The 20,509-nt window shown below is 36.6% G+C and overlaps 1 protein-coding gene across 8 annotated transcripts in view; it reads left to right on the forward strand.

Moving 5' to 3' along the window:
• Window positions 1-20,509, forward strand: part of NFIB (nuclear factor I B) — a 221,200-nt gene that overhangs the window by 174,926 nt on the left and 25,765 nt on the right. For 4 of the 8 annotated variants that reach the window (XM_039543436.1, XM_039543434.1, XM_039543438.1 and 1 more), the window contains 2 exons: window positions 13,235-13,400; window positions 17,228-17,310. The exons of 1 other annotated variant lie outside the window; for it this stretch is intronic. In XM_039543436.1, coding sequence (XP_039399370.1) covers window positions 13,235-13,400; window positions 17,228-17,310 — 249 coding nt within the window. Of the gene's footprint in view, window positions 1-13,234; window positions 13,401-17,227; window positions 17,330-20,509 lie in introns of all 8 variants that reach the window. 3 more of the 8 variants (XM_039543437.1, XM_039543439.1, XM_039543442.1) reach the window with 2 other exon arrangements.

The following is a 20,509-nucleotide window of genomic DNA, read 5'->3' on the forward strand; positions in this document are numbered from 1 at the left end:
TTAGGTGGTAAAACACAGATGAATTGCGTGCTTCAGGGAGGAGCAAGGAATGTGTTAATGTAAACACCATGCACACAAACTGAACATACAAGTATATTTATAGACAAACTATTAAGATAAACTCTGGCAAGGTAATACTTCCAAGGTTTCATAGATATTTAACAATTCTTTGCACAGATGTGAAAACACTTCAGTAATGAGTGTCACATAGGACCAGAGATTTGTTTTTTCCTTTTGTAAAGAGCATGCAACAGCAATTGTGCTTTCTGGCAGCTATATTGAATCAAACTTGTTTCTCACATGCAAAGTTAATGTGGTTTTCATTAGAGGAATAATTTGTAAAGGACTTTATGCAAGAGTGTTTGTCACGATGGAATCAGTACATAGCATTAACATGTGATCTCTGCTATAAGACGAACTGCAATGGAGCCCTGGTCTGTCAATACTTGGAATATTTCCAATGTCAGTGTAATGTAATCTTCACTGCTCGGTCTGGTTTCTGATTTTGCTGCCTTGTCTAGACCCGTGCTCCTGTGAAGACCCGTGTTGAAGCTCACATTATAATATGTTTTGAGAGAGATTCAGGAGCATAGTTTGTCACAACATTGCTGAAATGACAGTGTATCCACTCAAAGCATCCCCCCATGCGCCCAAAAAATTCTTAAAAGACTGACTTTATCAACTGAGATGAACATGAAGAAATTGTTCTGATAAATATGTTTAGCACAATTGATGGAAGAAAGGTCTTTCAGCATGTGTTTCAGGCACTGCAGTGATAGAACTTCGGACTGAATCAAAGTTTGTATATTGAATAACAGATAAGGCTCCTCTCTAGGCTGTTCAAAAGGTCATTCTGGTTATTGGGCTCCACTGGCTAACAGTTGGATCCAGCTGCAGAGTTTTTTCATATTTAAAAAAATATGTTGATGTATAAATATGCAACTTACTTTGGAAAGAAAAGTGAAAATAGTGTAATTTTTATTGGTTATACTATTAATGCTATTTAAATCAAACAGTGGAATTGGAGTATGTCAGCTTTAGACTACAAAGTGTTGTCAGTGCATGGATTAAAAGTCTCTCAGTTCCATATAGCATTTTTGCTGAAACTCAGCTGGGAACAGTGCACACAGGACTTGATTTTAATTTGTGTAAAATTTCCATGAATAACAAAGTCTAATTAAAACATCCATTAAAAGTCCTAAACATTAATTCAGTGTGGAAAATCTTAGAGTTCTATTAGATTTTTTTTTCAAACTGATGTCTTAATTAGGCACTATTAAGGGAAAAATTATGCAAATTAAAATCAAGCCCTTAGTGTTATGTATTTCTTTAATTATTCAATGCTTGTTTTACTTACATTTCAATTTCTTATATATGTTAAAAGGGCAGATTAGGTGATAATCTCTCTAGATTGTTCCATGTTTTGCTTCAGATTATTAAGGTAAAAATGCAGCTTCTAACTGAAGTATCTCACTCTCTTTCTACCACTTTTTGAACATGCTCTCTTGTGGTTCTAATGTTGTGAAGAGTATTGAGCAGAAGGAGCTGTATCAACTCTTTTGCAAGGAGAATCAACTCCCTTTCTAATATCTACAGATATAAGGTTAATCTGTTAATTTGAAAGAGAAATTTTACTTTGCTGATGCTTTCAGACCAGCAGCAAACTGAAAACATTTCCCATTCTTGTCTTGTTGCATGCTAGGGAATAACAGGTCAATGGCCTTTGATTTACTTCTTTTGTCACCTTTCAAAACCTTTAGATTAGGGGAATGTTTTTCATTTTATCTGATGTTTGATTTAGTTTCTGAGGGGAATGGGTGAAGCAACACTGAATATCATATTCCAATCTTCTACTCCAATGGTTCTTTGCAATTTCTTCTTATTAATTATTATTAGTAGTATCACACTTATATTTATTCTTCAAAACTTCCATCACAGATGTATGGTACACTAGAGAATTTGCAATGCCAACCCAACTTTCACTTGTTCACAATTTCGGGATCTGTCCCCTGTAAAACTGTAAAATAGCAAGAATATTTTTTTCTCGTGAAAAGAAGCAGCCGTCTGTGAAGTTTCAGTGACAAAAGAGAATTGTTCTGATACAATGGCATGCTTTGAGCCAAACCCGTTTTTCTTTTCTAAATAAAACATGAATTTTTATTCAAACAAATTTCATTATTATAAAATGCAAAGCTACGTCTGTAGAAATACCACATCAAATTTAATTATACTTTCCCACCTCAAAACATGTTCATTTGGATTTCAAAGGAAGAACTCTGATGATAGTCTTATTTTCAGCTTTAGAAATAGAAAGAATGGATACCCTGACAGCATTTACCTATAATGAACCGTTCCTCCCCAACATCTTTCAGTAATACACTAATTTAGATTGTTACGACAAGCAACTGAGATGCCTTGTACTCCCCACAGCAATTTTGAGATTAATTACATTACTGCTGCACCCATTATAGTGAGACAGTCATGCTATTCAATGGAATATTTTAAGTAAAATTAGTTTAAAGATATAGAGCTCCCATAAGTTTCCACAGGGGAAAGCAGTGGGCAGTTTTCTTGACATAATGTTAAATGCTCCAAATTATGTGTGATGAACAGTCAGGAAGTTCAAACAGTCCCTGTAGCTGCTGTGAAAAATGATGCAACAACTGAGGTACCGAAACAAAAGAGAGAGTCCTGGCTCTCTCAATATTCAACTCATATGTGCTTTTTATCATCTGCTCTGACTGGAGAGTGGATAAATAAATATGTTGAACAGAGAATGAAATCTCCACTAAGCACCCCTGCCTCCAACAGGGGACTTTAAAATATCCCCAAGATTGCCAGTTCTTCTTGACCTTTAGTTAAATATGTGTTTTTACTAAGCAACTGATTTTTTTTAGCCTTTTTGATATTTGTTTAGGGCACGCATGTACCTTCATGCTTATTCTGAAGGGGTGCTAGTCCCTCCCTATTTAAGGCTGACACTGACATTATAAGATTGATTTTCCACCACTGTATCTTTACAAAAAGCAAACCAATCCACCTGTATCTAATCTGCCTGTAGAATGCCTATGTTTGTTCAGGGTGTGGACATTTTGATACCCATTTCCAAATAAAATCAATGAAAAGTGGGCATTCCCATCATCTAGAGATGGCTTTGAAAATCTCAGCCCACATGTGTGTGTCCACTCTCACAATTTTTTTACCATATTTAAAATGCATTAATAATCCTGAGTGTCATATGATTAAATCAATACAAAGCATTAAAAATATATTTCAATATCCAGTTGGGACTGTGCCTGACAGTTCACAAACCAGAACAAAATGATCTGCACAACCCAATAAACCATGCAAGCTACCCCAATAGTCAAGAGCAGGGCCGGCTCCAGGCACCAGCATTCCAAGCTGGTGCTTGGGGCGGCAGTTTTCAAGGGGCGGCAATCCCTGTTGTTTTGCCTCCAGCAGCGCGCCGAATTGCCACCGCAGAGGGCGGGGGCAGTCCGTGTGCCCTTAGGGCGGCATGTGCGTTTCCGCGGTGGCAGCAATTCAGCAATAGCTTCTATATTTAGGTGTCCGCAGTGGCTTCAGCTAAACATAGAAGCTGCCGCCGAATTGCCGCCACCGTGGAAACGTGCCTGCCACCCTAAGGGCACACGGACTCCCCCCGTCATCCACGGCAGCAATTCGGTGCGCTGCTTGGGGCGGCGAAAACTGTAGAGCCAGTCCTGGTCAAGAGGGAATGATTCCTAAGCTAACACAAAAATAGTAAAGAAGAGGGGTTAACAGATGCAAAAAAAGAAAAGTGACAACAAAGAAAACAGTCAAGGAGAATCCTTCCAAAGAACATCCTGGCTTCTGTGAGGTCCATCCGGGCTTGGGCTGGAGCATGGGATCTCACAAGGGCTGGGTCCCAGAGCCCGGATTCCAGCCCAGGCCCAGACATTTACAACTTTATAGCTCCCCAGTCCAAGCCCCATGAGCCAGAATCAGATGACAGGGCCAGCCTTTTGTGTTTTATTGCAGTGTAGACATACCCTTGCAGACTTCTTTTGTTAGAGAGTTCCACAGCAGAGAACCCTAGAATGAGAAAACCCTGCGCTCATTCTCTTCCAGGCTGAACTAAGGGATCAAGAGATCAAAGCTAAATAGGAGTACACGAGGGCGGCTCCAGGCCCCAGCATGCCAAGCGTGTGCTTGGGGCGGCATACTGCGGGGGGCGCTCTGCCGGTCACCGGGAGGGCGGCAGGCAGGGTGCCTTCGGAGCCTGCAGGAGGTCCACCGGAGCCGCGGGACTGGCAACCAGCAGAGCACCCCCCGTGGCATAACGCCGTGCTTGGGGCGGTGAAATGTCTAGAGCCGTCCCTGGGAGTACGGATAGGAAAAGACTCTAATAATTAGGGTCCAGATTATGAAGGGTACTACTGACAAGTAGTAAAACCTCATACTATTTTTTGGTAAACTGGCAATCAGTTCAGATCTCAGAGAGTAAGTGTAATTGAACTCCTGTCTTTAGGAGTAAGGATCTGATCCTGTTCCCATTGAAATCAATGACTTACACTTGGATTAAACGAGTCCATGTGAGCTGCTGTTGTCTTGTTGGCTAGAAGTTCCTGGCAGCAGTAAAGGGTGATACTTGTGCTGATTTGCAAATGGATTTATTTAAGTAATGGCTCTGGCTTTGTGTGAAGACAGTGACTTCTGAGCTACTAGAGAAGAGCAGCTTCTGGAAGGTGGTACGGCTGCCTGTTTTCCTATCTTAATTGTTTGGAATATTCTTTCTTTGTTTAATAAAAGATAGACATGTTGTTAAGGAACTCCAGGTGGGTGCTTTGTGATTCTTCAATATATAACTGCCAGCAACTTAGCAGCAAGGATGTTATCTTGTTTGACTCAGATCTTGTTAGTCTCCAGTTGGGCTGGTTAAAGGATTTCCTGTTTGTTCCCCAGAGAACTGGAATAGAATATAGATCAATAAAAGAAAAGTGTGTTCATGTGGGTTTCTTTGGTGTAGCTATGGTCTTCCGTTTACTGATAGCTAAGAATTTTGAATCTTCTTGGCCATTTGAATCAGACTTTCCTTGCACAAGACATTGCTGAAGAGGAAAAAGGTAGTGCAATATTTTTAATTGTATTTGGGAGGTAAATGTAAAATATTTGGCATATCTAAGGTCATCCCCGAAGTCTGGTGATAAGCAGTTTAAATATTTTATTTGCAATTTTAAGTTAGTATTTTTTATATCTTTTACTTACGTTTAGTTTATAAAAAGCATGAAATTGTTAGTTTCTTGGATGCACTTATGCCATTTAACCCAACAGATGTATTTTAAACAAAAGCAAAATATATCTTCAAAGAGACTTCCTTTCCCATACATGCAAACACACATCTGACAGCCTTTAAGGCAAAAAACTAAATAGAGATGGATCTTGCTCCATATCCTAAAAGTCAATGAACTCAGGATTTGTGTATTCTGGGTTGAGGTGGCCAATACCTGCAACTAGCTATGTGACATTTAAATCTGGGCATTGTTAGCTCAAGTGGTGCATCTGATCTTAGCTATCACAGCAGTGCATAGGGAGAGAGGTGCTGTCTCAGACAGACAGAATTCAAGCCTTTATAGATCAAATTCAACACCTGAATTGCTCTCAGAAAGTAATAGGGAGGAATGCTGTTGGCCAAGAACTGGTTTAACGAGTTTTCTACGCTAACTCCAACAAGCAGACAGGCAGCTGCATGCTACACCACCTGAAGCTTCTATGTAAGATTTCCAGGTTAGCTTAATGTAGAATGCATTAATTAATCCATTAGGTTAACCACAAAGGCTTGGATGACTGTAGTGAGACCCGTATCTGAGAGAACTGATTATGCATGTATTAGCAGATATAGATGGAATAAGACATTATTGGCACTGATTCAACCTGCAGTTTCAGTAGCAAATGGGGACCCTACATATACATTGTACACCTCTCGAACAAACTGGTAATTTTCTCTTGGGTTTATACCATCCCATGGTACCGTCAAGATCCTTTTCTGCAGTCCTTTAGCATAATCACTTTCTCATATTTAGTAGAGCACTGAGAAAGCAAAGACACCATACCATCTGAGTCTGATGAAATTGAGACCTGTGGCTGTGTCTTCCAGGTGATGATGGCGTTGCAGCCAAATCATCTCACAACCTCCCATTGGGCTCACATATACGTTGAACAGGAGGGGTGACAGAATAGAACATTAGTATGCCCTTATTGAAAAATCCCTAACATTTTGCAAGGTGAGGCCTGTACTATATGTATAAAAGAGGATGTAGAAAAACAGAAGAGCTATTTCCTTTCACTTATAAAATTTTTGGAAGAGGCAGCACCCATCGTGTGTATTCCAGAGCAGACTGTCACAGGCCCATCAACAGAGACTATAAAATAACTCTGAGCTCCTGGATGACTGTGGCCAATATCCAGTTTTTAAGAAAGGATCCTTTTGTACGCACAGCAGAGAAACCTAAGTTTGCAAAACTGGATCTGTCTGAAGTTTATCAGTAAATGAAATTCAACCAAGTCTTGCAAATCTTTCTATTCTAGGGTTTTGTATTGGTGTTCATCACTGTACTGTCTGAGCCTGACCATTAAAAGGGGTTGTTCCCTTAGAATAAGTTTCCCTGTAGAATGGCTAATACTCCAGCTATATGTCAAAACATAATGTATCAGTTATGACAGGGATTACATGGATTGCTCAATTATTTGGCTATTACACTTATAAAAATAGTAATGAGGCAACATATCTGAGACGCTTGATGTTTCTGTTGAAGAGTTTTTGTTTGGAATGCAGGTGAAAAATGAGATATGTATTGTTCTCCAGACTTAATCATTAGCTTGGGTCATATGATGTATATGGAAGGCTGAAAGTCTCTTTCTAAAATACCTAGAAGTGGTTTCCAAAATGCCTATGCCTATGAAGGTCATGGAATTAAGATTTTTTTCTAGCCCTAGTTAATTACTTCAAAAAATTTCTATCAAACTTCTCTTCAGTTATAATTCCAAGAATATAATTGATTTAAAAGGAATTTTACTTGTGTTTAGACTGAAAAGACATTTGGTATCTGGTATCTGTGAGCATAGTTTGCACATTCATCCCAAATTAGACCTGCTGTTAGGGCGTGATGTCTGACTGGCAGGTACAGGCGTGGCCATATCTTGTAAACTGAATGTGGGATTGAAAGGCCAATCACTTTTGCTTCCAGAAACTGATAAAGCAGGTCTTCAGTGTTATTAAATGTTGGATTCAATGTTATTAAATTTGGATTTGGGAAATTCTATGAGATTCTGTGTGAAAGGAGGTTGACATTACAGACTATTAGTTTCTGTGTAAAATTCCTGCACGGAAAATGATGTTACAGGTACATTCTGATTTTAGAAGGTCTTGGGATATAGCCATAAACTTCATAAATACAAATTTAAATTTCTATTTAGATTTGGGTGTGGAACTAGGGAAAAATACATATTTAAATGGTACCAGTAATCAGATATTTGAGATTTGGCAAATCTGAGTTTACAGTTAGCAATTGCCATATTAGGTAGGCTGTGATTTACTCCAGTGACATCGGGTACAAGTCATAGGAACTCTGTTTTATTATCCCAACTGATATTTGCAGTGTATTTTTACTTGTAAAATATTAAATAATTAGAATCTCCTTTTGGGATAATTTTCTACTACTGCAAAAGAGGTGGTACTGGAACCTGGAAATGACCCTGTCTTTTAAGAACAAACAAAACAAAATTGTGGATCTATTGAATGATGTCGCACAAATATTTTGAATGCTCTTTGGCTCAACTCTTATGCAGTTCAAATAAATAAGTTCACAGTAACAGTGGGCTTTCAATATGGTGATACCAAAAATCTTGTAAACCACATTTTTAGTAGAACCGAAAGAGTCAAAATAAAAACAGTTTGCACAAACTTTTTTTTCTTTTTTTTTCTTTTTTCTTTTCTTTTTTTTTTTTTTAGTGGCCAAATATTGATCAGGCTATAGAGTTGGCAACTGTATAGAGTGATCTGTGCCAAAAGACCCTAAATACAGTGGCCTCTGTCCCCTGCCATCTCAGTGGGCTTAAAACTCATGGCAGAGAATTTATAACAGCCTCCAAAGAAGGAAAAGCAAATGTTCCTGATAAGAGCAATAGAAACTCAAGGTGGCCAGAAGTAATAGACACAGGTTAGACTAGGCTGTTTGAAGCAGGTAAGCACCTGATCATACAGGTTTTATTTATACCATTCTTCTTTAATAAGCCAATGTCTTTCTGTGATAGCTGCCAACTTGTGCTCCAGGACCTAAACTTTCATTTAAAATGTTACCAATGTTGCAATTGCAAAGATAACCTTAAAAATGTGAAGTCAGTGTAAAATAATTCAGTGATTTCAGTATGCGTCTGCAGATAGGCTGAAACAATAGCTTTCAGAGCAGTATGAACTGAGAGCACTGAGACCTGTTTATCTTAAGGTGTTAACACTGAAGCCTAATTATGACAATTTAAACATCAGCTTTGTTAATTTTTTTCGCTGCTGATCACAGCATGAAAGGAAAAATAGGGCTGATAATAAATAGCATCATATTTTGACATCAGAAGTGGGTGGGTTCTTAGGTTGCAGACAGAACTTGTGAGACTACGCTCACTTTTTTCCCTATTGGACCCAGGTAGTAGATTTCAGTAGTAATACCTCTAGCAAAAACAATGAAGTTTAAAAAAAATTGTTTGCCCCATACAGATTTCCATGAGGCATTGGCCACTGTCGGTAGACAGGATACTGGGACCTTTGGTTTGACCCAATATGGCTGTTCTTATGTTCTTAATGGTCCTTAATGATCAGATGGTGATCCATAATTCATACCTGAAAATTTTCAGATATTATTAAAGAAGAATGGTTTAAATAAGACCTATTTGATCAGGTGCTTACCCGCAACTAAGATTAGACTAAAATTTAAAGAAGAGATTAAGCACTCAGGTTGGTACTGAGCCATCATGTAGCAATTTTTTTTATCTTTGTTGCCAAATAACAACACTCTAAACCCTAGCTAAGTAATCTTTGCAATGCCAGTTTTAAACCATATTTTCTGATTTACAACCTCTGATAGCAAAGTGTAAGATAAACAAGTAGAAAAATGTGAAAGCAGAACATTTTTGATGCACCAAGAAAACAAGTATTGGCGATTACAGGAATGAGAGAGTAGAAAGAAGAATAAATGTAATTTAAAAGTACTTGTCAGTGGTATATATTGTGATTGTAAATAATAACATTATTAAGAGACATGTAAATCAGTTATTATTGCTTGTAAATGAAATGTTATCAGAGTCTTAAATATTGGAAACGCCATCTGAGTGAAACATGGAAAAAAAAACTTTTTTATCTTTCCCTAATTTTGGAGGCTTTGTTTCCTCTATTGGACAATACAGAGCTTCAGCCTGCATTGCATTGGACCTGCTTCAGCTTCTATGTACAAAACAGATGCTATTACGGGCAATATTTGCCACTTGAGAAATTTATAAACAAAAATAGAAAGTTACTTAGGATTGTTAGGGTTAAATGCCAGCTCCAGTGAAGTCAGTGACAAATCTCCAATTGACTTCAGTGGGCATGTCTGCCTGCTGCTTGTGACGGCGAGTCTCAGAGCCCTGGTCGACTTGGGCTCACAGGTTTTGAGCTATGGTGCTAAAAATAGCTAAGTAGATGTTCAGGCTTTGGCTGGAGTTCAGGCTCTGAAGCCCACCCCCCTCCACTGTCAACCTAGGCTCTAATACTCACTGGTGGGGGCTGCTGCTATCTGTGTAGATATGCCCTCCGAGGCCAGGATTTCACTCTTAATTGGCTGGTGGGTGAGGGATGTGTGCTGTGTTAATGTTGTGTGTGTCATCTAGGTAAATTATTGCTTATTGGAGAATAAATATTAAATATGTGCTTTGCACATTGTTTAATTCGGCAAAGAAAGGGTTCGTTTTCTTGGACCATCTGCACAAGGACTAAGCTGGAGTCCATGTGAGCTGTTGCATTCCTGTTGACCAGAATCACTAGGGAACAGTAAAAGGTGATACATTGTTGCACATTGTGCTGGACTCCAGCTGTGTCCATTTAATTAAGTTGAGTCTGGTTTTGGATGCAGGGCTGCTTTGGAAGATGATGACACTTGCTGTTTTAATCCATAAATTCCTGGGAACATTTTTTTTTAATACTAAAAGTGAAGCACTTTTAGTAGGCAATTGAAACAGTTTCTTTTTGCTTCTTCAATACATAACAGAAACCAATTCCTAAAAGGTAACTCTGCCCCCCACAGATCCCTGACTCCATCCAATAGCCACTAAAAAGAACTCACACCACACTAATCCTGTTCATCAGACCATCTGCACCATCCACACATTACTGAGTACGGTATTTAACCTCTTTCACCAACTTTTTCAAAGAAAAAAAAGAAAAACCAAATTCAAAATAATGGACAATGTATGATTATAAGAATTTTCGGTCTGCAGGGATGAGCTTATTTTACCACCTGGCTGTGGTTTTATGAGTTATGACTGATCATGCATACCTCATGCATACCTCATGAAAATGTTACATGTATCACACATTGCCCAATGGCATATATTACTTCTATATATACTACATATGTGGTGGTGTGTCAGTGTGGCAACTGTGGATAAATTGTATTTATCAAACACCTATCACTGTTTCACTTGCACTCTGCCCACCAATCTATTTCTCCAAACTGTGGAACAGCTTCTAACATCCTCTATATTTTAAAAAGAAAAATAAAAGAGAGCAGCAGCCAGATATTTTTTTTCTTTTCCCCACAAATATGGATTTTCCCATCAAAATTACACTATTCAGGCCTCAACTGTTTTAAGGTCGGCTATATTGCAATCTACTGGAGCTAAAAATAGCTCCTAAATACCTACTTTCCAGCGGGTTACAGTACATGATTCTTGGGAGATCCCAGTATTTAGGACCTTAAAGCATTATAGAAGCTATTTTAGGTATTTTGTAGAGGTTTCTGAAATTCTTTTAGTTACAGTTTTCCTTTATCTCCAAGGCCAGTACTTTTGGATTTATATTAATTAAGACACCTGATTTTACAATCAGGTAAAGGGATATTTAAGGGATATTTCAATAGTACCCATAAAAATAAAACTAACTAAAATATTGCTAAAGTGGGGGTTAGGGAGTTGGTAAAATATATGGCATATGCAGAATGTGTGGTGGTGTGGTGTGATATAAAGGTTTGATTGGTACTGGTGGAAAGACCTGCATAACTTATTAATGGGTTCACCGTTTATAAGTAATCTGGCTATCTAATCAGATGGTGATTAAATCTTTATACCACATCATTATGTAGTCAATGTGTATCATTTTGTATATATTAATGTGATGACTCTTTTTCCTTTAAAGTTCATATCACAAGGGTTGAACAGATTTGAAGGGGAAAAAAGACCTGTGCAGTTGTAGAAAGTTTGATACAATAGAGAAAATGTATGGAATACTAACAATGTGTTTTCAGTATAGAAGAACCTTTCATCCCTGTGAACTATTACTGCCTTCTTAATTTGAAACTGTTTTTAGACCTGAGATTAGCAGTATATATCATTGTCTATTTTCTCATTAGTAAAGGCCCACACATCACAATAGAAGAATAAATCCTATAGTAGCTGGATCTTATAGAACTGTATGTCAGATCATCCTTTATTTCATAGCCTTGCAATATCCAAGTACAATATGGTCATGGTTAGGAAAGAGAGAATTTAAATTTGCTTCCTTTAGTGGAGTAATTGATCAGCCGCTTGTCATTAATGTAACATTTTTCCTGTTGCTTTTCATCACAGAACCATTGAATTTAGAGATAGAAATAACCTACTAGATCAACTAATGAACTTTCCTGTCAATGCAGAATTGGTCTCTATTTGTACATATTTGTCCAGTCAATATTTACTATTGTTTATTTAGTCGCTCTAGTTTTAAAAGTCAAAAAGGAAAAGGCCCCCATCATTTCCCTTGGGACACTGTTCCACAGTTTAATAGATCATAGTGTCAGGAAGTTTTTCCTGATTTTTTTTTTTAACATTTCCTCTTTCTTTATTTCCTTCCATTACCTCCCAGATTATACTTCCAAATAATTTCTCCTCATCATCTGTGCTTACATCCTGCACATATTTGTAGTTGTCATGACAACCAATAATTATTGCCTAGCTAAGCTAATCATATTTACCTCTTTTAACCTTTCCTTGTAAATCAGTCCATTCAGTTCCTTTAATAACCTATGTTTCTGTCTGATTTGTCAATATCTTTATGATAATAAATTGCCCAGAAATTTAGGCATTATATGTGTTAGGTACTTTAAGAGCCCTTTAACAGTCACAGAAAAAATCAAGTTTCAGGCTAAATGTTACCAGCTGATGGTTTTGGTTTCTTATTATTTACTAGAACAGTTTTCTGGTCACTTAGAATATTTAGGCCAAATTTCGCTCTTGGATAAATGAGCACATCGCTCAAAGAATGTTGTCAAAGTTGGGTAGATGTGTATGCTGAAGGTAGAATTTGGCCCCGATTGTGTCACAGGTCTAAATTCAGACTACCTCTTGTACATCCTTTACATCAGTCCATGAAAAGTGTTGATTTGGCTCATTATATTCCTGAAATGTACAGAATTCACATTTTTCAATCCTGTGTGAAAGGGACACATTCTGATGGGCCTGGGGCCAAATGGCAGTGTCTACACATTTTAGTGCCTCCTTCTCTGGCCCCCTTATGCAGCCTTCCCTGCTTTTATTAGTCAGACTTCAGGCATGTGCGGAAAGCAAACAGCTGGGCGCTTGTTCTGCGTACATTTCTAAGCAAGGTAGAATACTGGCCCCTGCTAACGCAGCTTTTGCAGTGTTAATATGTGTTTTTGTTATATGCTTTAGGCTCTATGCTTAATCCTACTATGTGAGCAGCACTATTATAATAAAAAAAATACTTTGATGAAAATCATACCAAGAACAAAATAAAACTGATCAGAAGGTTACTGTGAATCGAATGTATGGGGTCTATTGTGTTGTCTGCTAAATATACTATATATAGATATATTAGTTTATAACAATTACATAACCTGGCACATAGATAACTGTGGTGATGGGCATTCTACAAAACCCTACAGGACATTGGTAGGTTTGTTTTTAAACACAATGTGTATATTTCACAAGGCATTGTTTTGGTTTTGTTTTGTAGCCTAACAGCAGTGGTCAAGTAGTAGGGAAAGTGCCTGGTCATTTTACTCCAGTTTTGGCACCCTCTCCCCATCACAGTGCGGTGAGACCTGTGACTCTGACCATGACAGATACTAAACCCATCACTACATCCACTGAAGGTGAGGCATCTTCACCTACAGCAACCAGTAAGTATTTCTCTAGGAAACAAAAAATGTCCATCGGAGGTTCAATATGATTTTAAATTAAGGCCAGAAAAGGTGCCTTTTCCTACTATTTGACCAGGTGGATGCTCATAATTTATCCTGAGAGCAAACATGATCTGACCACAAAGCTTTTCCTCCTCAAATTTTAGTCAAAGCATCATGTTACATGAACTGATGTTTGTGACATGACAATCAAAATCTAAAGGGAAAAGCGTATTTATCTGAGCACCACCCATCGAGAAACAATGAAACACGATTGTTCATCTAAGGTGGACATTGTAATGACATTGAGAAGCACACTCAGACTGCAAGATTTCAAATCACCCACACTTGGATTTCAAAAAGAGATTAGATAATTGCTCCTCAATGAGCTTTCCTACAGAAATCAATCTTTGTTACAAAACATACTGAATCAGAGCTATGATAATTGCATGTTTATATAGGTTGTGTTGTTAGCAAAAATAAAATGATGTGGCATACAGCAAAGGAAATTTTAATTCGCTGCCCTTGATTCTACAAGGGTTGGCTTAATTGCATTTGCTTTTTTAACGCCTTGAAAGTTTTGAGTACCTTTGTACAATATGCTCAGCACCATATTATTTATCCTGTTATCTTCAATGGAATTGCAACCATGGAAGTATGTGCAACGTACGTGCTAATGTCATTTGATCATTTCTATGATATCCAAAGGGTTAATTTTTTATCTAGCTTCTACACTTTTGTTAACAAAGCTGGGTAAATATTGTTCCTGACCTTTTAGGTCTTTAGCGAGCCAACATTACTTGATACTGATTACTGGCAACATTTTTAGAAAATAGTCCTGATCAGATTATTTAGAAGAAGAGCTCTGAGCTGAAATTTCTGTCTTCCAAAGGGCATTTAGAGCCTAAACTATGTTTAACCCAAACCAAACAGACAAAAAAATACTTAACATGCATAAAAGAATATGGATTTCTGTAGGTTCAGTTACACTAAAATGGATCATTTTAGCCACATTAGGTATCAAAATTGTGAGTGTGGTCTCTAGACGTTGGATTATAATTAATCAAGCCTGTAAATCAAGCCAATATTTTTAGGTGTTTGTTATTTTAAGATCTTATTTTGTAAACTGAAATAGAGATCAAATGAGTTAGCACAAGCAACACATAAGGAGGAAACTGCATAAATATCTATTACAAAGAGAAATAAGTGACTCCTAAAGATAATCTGGGTAAACACCATTATTTAATTATAAACTGATTAATAATTATATTGATAGGCTTATGGAAATATTTTATTCTTTTGGGATAGCAAAAGAGGCTTCTAGGTGAACTAAAAGTTGGAGTGGATTAACACTTTCTCTGCTGGTTTACGGTGCAAATTTTGCTCCTTTGAGGTGCTGCTATTTCTGGTATGTTCAGCAGCAAACAAGAAGTTAATGCTCTAACGTTTCACCTCAGGGTGGGAGAGGAACCTTGGTTCAAATTTGGCTTGGATTATTGGTAGTTTCATCCTAATTCCTGTTTGCCAAGATCACACAATGTGGCACAATTATCTGTCTGTGCTCAGGAGAGACCATGGCCTGGAATAGCAGGAGAAGGGAGATCAAGTATGATATCAGAACTGTGGGAAGAAGCTTGCACTCTACTTGCCCACATTATGACCTAGTTCAAGGAGTCTTTTTAGAAGGAAACTGACCTTATTTGTGTATGAATGATTATACGGGTATTTAAGGGTGAAGCCTGGGAATTTCAAAAGAGCCTAAAGGAATTAGGCACTCAGTTTTACTAAATTTCAGTGGAACCTGAGCACCTACCTCTCTTATGGTCCTTTGAGATGAGGCATATTTCTGCATACAGAATATCTCTATCACTAATGCATGTACATGAAAAGTGTTCATGTGCAAATTCACACAAATTGTATGCACAAATGTAGCACACAAACATGACATGCACGAATAAAAATTTGCCAGTAACTAGATAACAAAACAAACAAAAACTGAAGGAAGGTATCCTGCTGCTGGAAATACATAAAGCCCGTCACTGACCTTAATATTCATGCTCTCATGCCAAGGGGCTTCATGCGTACATTTCATGGGAGAATTTGACCCTAATAATTTTTTTAAAACATTGCAAATTTATTTTTAATAAACAATTAATTTCAAAAGACTAAATGTTTTGTTTGGCCAATAAGTTCCTGCAGATATTGCTTAAACATAATATAAATGCTGTCATTGTTTCTGTTTAGTCAGTTTCAACCTATTCGGCATATAAAATCAGATGATTAACACTGACTTCCTTCTGAAATACAACAAATGAATTGTTCAGAACTAGACAGAACAACAGACTTTGATAATATTTCTGTCAAGGAACTCTGAAGTCATGATTTATTTCTACTATCTGATCCATTTTTATGGCAATCTCTCAGTGAAAGCTGTTTACTATAAAAAAGCCATATTAAAAAATCCTCAGAAATTCAGAAAGTTTTATGTATTTGCTGTATAATTTTAACCTCAAACAGCCAATTAGCAAAAAACTCTATCCACCTTCCTCTGTTCTCAGTCTTCATTCCATTCCATTTTGGCAGGTCTGCTTTGACCACCAGCAAAGGTGCCAGTTGTGATGCTGATTGTTGCACTGTGGTCATCTACACACTATGAAGTGGAGTGAGACCACATAGGCCACTAAGAGCTATGAGAGGGTAATGACTTTCAGTCGCTACTGATCTCAGCCAGATTTGAACGGTGACCTACAGGTGAAAGGTTCCCTTTACCAATCTCTTGAACCACCCAGTCTTCCCCCTCTCCCCCCGCAGATTTTTCTAAGCTTCTGCAACACAGAAGGCTAAAAGAGGTTTTACTGAATTAGCCCTAAGTGAATGCTATTTTCTGGTGTGTAAAATTATGCTGCACAGCAAAAGTTAACTCCCTTCTCTGGTTAGTCCTGATCACATTGTATCCTTCTTCCAAAGGACTGTAAAGATTAATTTCATGCACATGAGCAAATCAAGCTTTAGGTCTCAGTTTTAAATAATTAATCACTTTCCCCAGATAAATTTGTGACGGGTGTTCACAAATAGAAGAATTAGTGTAAATTAGTAGGTTGTTGTTCTCTCGCTCATACCAGCGTAACTCTGTTGACTTCATTTATTGGACGTTTATATTAGTTTCAGAATGGTAGCCGTGTTAGTCTGTATCAGCAAAAAGAATAAAGAGTACTTGTGGCATCTTAGAGACTAACAGATTTATTTGGGCATAAGCTTTCATCGGATGCATGCAGTGGAAAATACAGCAGGAAGATATATATACACAGAGAACATGAAAAAATGGGAATTTTCACTGCATGCATCCGATGAAGTGGGTTTTAGGCCACGAAAGCTTATGCCCAAATAAATTTGTTAGTCTCTAAGGTGCCACAAGTACTCCTTGTTCTTTTTGTTTATATTAGTGTAACTGATGTGTATTCGTATAACTAATATAAATTGGAGGTCCATAACTCAAACTCATAACACTTTAAAATGTAGTGTTTCCTTTAACTATTTGTAAAATTCTGCAACCATAGGAATTATTATTCTAACTACAAGTCAATTCTGACCTCAGATTCACACATGCAGCTTCCATTGAAGTGGATGGGAATTGAACATGCTGTGCACCTAAGGGCTGAATTTGGCCCTATGTTTCTTTTGCATTACTGATAAAAGAAATCCACAGACACTTCCTATACATTGCAAATCATAACTCTGGATCTCTCATATCTGTACTGTACGTGCACAGGGTAATAGTTATGACAGGTCGCTATTTTTATCAATGTGTTTTGTTCTTCCTTAATCAGCCTACACAGCCTCAGGCACATCCCAAGCCAATCGTTATGTGGGACTAAGCCCAAGAGACCCATCCTTCCTACACCAGCAACAGGTGGGCAAGTTTCACATAGGTATAATAATATAGACAAGCTTTTTCAATAGTACATTTCTACATGCTGCCACTGACATCTTGGATTAGAATGGGATCCTAATGGTTTCAGAATATGTCATATGAAGACTAGATATGCTAAAGACAAAACCCCCTCTAAAAACATTAACACAGCATATGCTTTTGTTTCTTAGATTTGTGCCATCTTAAGGAACTTTTTATAATGTCTCTTTAAATTATTTTATTTTTGAAGAACTTAAAAGTAGATTCTATAATTGGATATTAAGAATATGTCTGTATAAAGTGTGCCAGGGACAAAACTGAAAACTCATTTCAAAACCAATAAAAAATTAAACAAAATTAAACAGTACAAATTATGATTCTCAAGCTATTTCATATTTTCCAGCTGTTTAAGCCTGCATTTTAGTTCCAGAAGATGAGTTATAAAACCAAATTCTCAATGCAACACATCATCATTCCTACTTTAATAGGTTTAAATTGGTTTGCTGATTTCAGATGTGATAAGGACACGTTTTTGTTCTAGTTTCTTACATCATTTATGTTTCAAGTAGCATTTTAAATTTCACATCTCATTAATGCTGTAAATTTAATGCAAATGAAGTGTTTACCCAAACTGTGAAAATATACAGCCGAGATTAATGGTGGTTTATAAACAAATTAGTCGCAGTCAATAGCAGGGCCATGCAAATACAGAAATCCCGCATTGCTAGTAACAGTATAACACAAAATCTGACGCTTTAGAACGTAAATATAGTTTATGATGTGTGTGTATATGCTGCTCCCAGATCTTGACAGCAGAGGAGTTTGAAATTAACAGCATGTAAAATGTTACAAATTAAAAATTGAATTTGGCAGGAAGAAAAGGGCTGTTAAGTAGATCTTATTATTTATTATACTGTATTTTTTCTCAGGCTTGGGTTCCTATCCACAGTTGGTACTCATGCCTGATTTATTTTATCCTACATGCTCTGCGTTTGTTGTGACATAGCTAAACCATGCTGCATCTGAACCTCCTATTCCTACCCACTCCAAGGCCAAGGTGGCAGTATGTATATATTAAAGATCACCACATGCAGGATTCAGAGGAAATCATAAAGAGCCCTGACATTTTGCCAGCTTTGTTAACCAGTGAGAGACAACTGAAAACATTTGTACACAGTTACAAAAATACCAAATAACAATTAGTTGTTTTTGCCAACCATTGGCTTTTCACTAAATTTTCTGATATTTTTTTTTCACCTCTCTAGAATTGCTGTAATATAAAATGTGTCATAATTACTATAACGTGGTTCTATTTGACAAATGTTCAGTAAGTGTTCATTGTATGTTTAAACATATGCAAGATTTATAGGTTTAAAACTTGCTTTTTTTAAAACCACTGCACACATTTTCTGAAATACTTTTGCTGTGAAATTTTAAAGATTATTTCATGATAATCCAGTTAATTTTGGGATTTGCAAAAGAAATTTAAATATATTTTATTTTAATTTATTGCTTCTCTTCAATACCCTATTTTTCTACAAATTTGCTAGTTAGTATTTTTTGTTCTCATTCAAAAAGTTATAGAAACTATTTCACATCCTTAGAAGCTACTGGCAGACAGCTTAATTTTCTTGTATTTCCTTATATTTTTTGTCTTTATAATATATTTTAAGAATAAATTTGGATAATTTCAGCAGTCTCATTAAACATGTGACCAAAATATTCAGGAAAAAAGTAATCTTACATGTTTTGCGCATGGACATTTATATGTTAGTTTCAAACCTGGAAAATGTATTCTGATTCAATGCCTCTGTGTGAATTTAATATTCTAAAGTAGAGAGTTTTATAATGTCAATATTTGTTGTTTATATAAATGCATCAGTATTTTACATATATGTGTTATATAGTAGTAGCCCTATAGTATAGTGAAAAAGTATATAATAGATTAATCTCTGCCATGTATTCTATATTTGATTTTAAATTACGTATAATTGTATATACTTGTGTGTGTGTGTGTGTGTGTGTGTGTGCGCGTGTGTGTGCTTACATACATATATATATTAAAAATTAGACAATAGTTGGTACTGTTGCATGAACTGAAGGAACAAAGAACTTTTAACCACAAACTAAGCTTTTTAGCAGTAGATAAATATGAATACAGTATATATAAGTACAGTATATATAAAATAACTTTCTAATGAGTTAGTTGTTACCTTCATCCTCTTCAAGCCTAAAAGGCTGTCAGAGATGACAATGCCATACATGTTTATTATCCAGAAAAGATCCCCACCAGAAATTGTCTAAATGACTTCAGTAGATAAAGGTTATCCTTTGGGAAGGCAGAAATGAGATTGATTTACTACGTCCTTTCATTACTTTACAACAATTTAAAAGAGAGCACTTTTCTTGTGGCAGGTTCTGAATGCATTTAGTTTAAAGCAGCCCATGATGAATGAAAAGGAAAATCAAGGGGTACATGAAATAAAGGCAATCAATCATTTTATATTAGCTGAGAGAAATTCTAAAGTAGAAAGCCAGTGGTTTTAGTTCCAGAGAGATCTTTTAAACATTCACTGTACCCTTTAATACACATTGACCTCTTAAGAATAAATATTGTCACAGGTAGGTTCTTTTACTTTGTTGGAGGGATTTATTCTCTCAAGTTATGAGAAATATTGATGTGTATTATTGAGTGCTTTTTTGTTGTTGTTTAAAAAGGACTGCAATGTATCCTATATAAATTATAGTAACAACCATAAATTTAAGCTGTTTGTTATTTTGTGACTCTCTCCTATAAATAGTCTTTCAACTAAATAAAATGACAGTTCAGTCGAACTTCCAGTAAAACAATTTATAGCACAAAATTGCTGGAATACTTGAATTTAGATGGGAAGTATTAAATATAACTTGGAAATATTGTGTTTGTGTGTCTAGCACCTTTGGGAGCAATACATTTGCATTTACTGATCTGAATAGTGAGAAAAATATGCTATTAAACATGTTACTTAGCATGCTACATTGATAGGCAAAGTTTTGAAGAATTATAAATCTATGCAGTATACTTTTGTTGTGATCATTGGTTGGTGCTGCTTGCTAATTGCCTTGAAATGACAGGTATTTCAAAATTGAACATCAACAATAACATAACAAATTTCTTACTTTAACTGCAACTAGAAAGTCATCTACATAATTAGATCTG

This window comes from Mauremys reevesii, linkage group 6 (genome assembly GCF_016161935.1).
Source record: "Mauremys reevesii isolate NIE-2019 linkage group 6, ASM1616193v1, whole genome shotgun sequence".
Taxonomy (NCBI): Eukaryota; Metazoa; Chordata; order Testudines; family Geoemydidae; genus Mauremys; species Mauremys reevesii.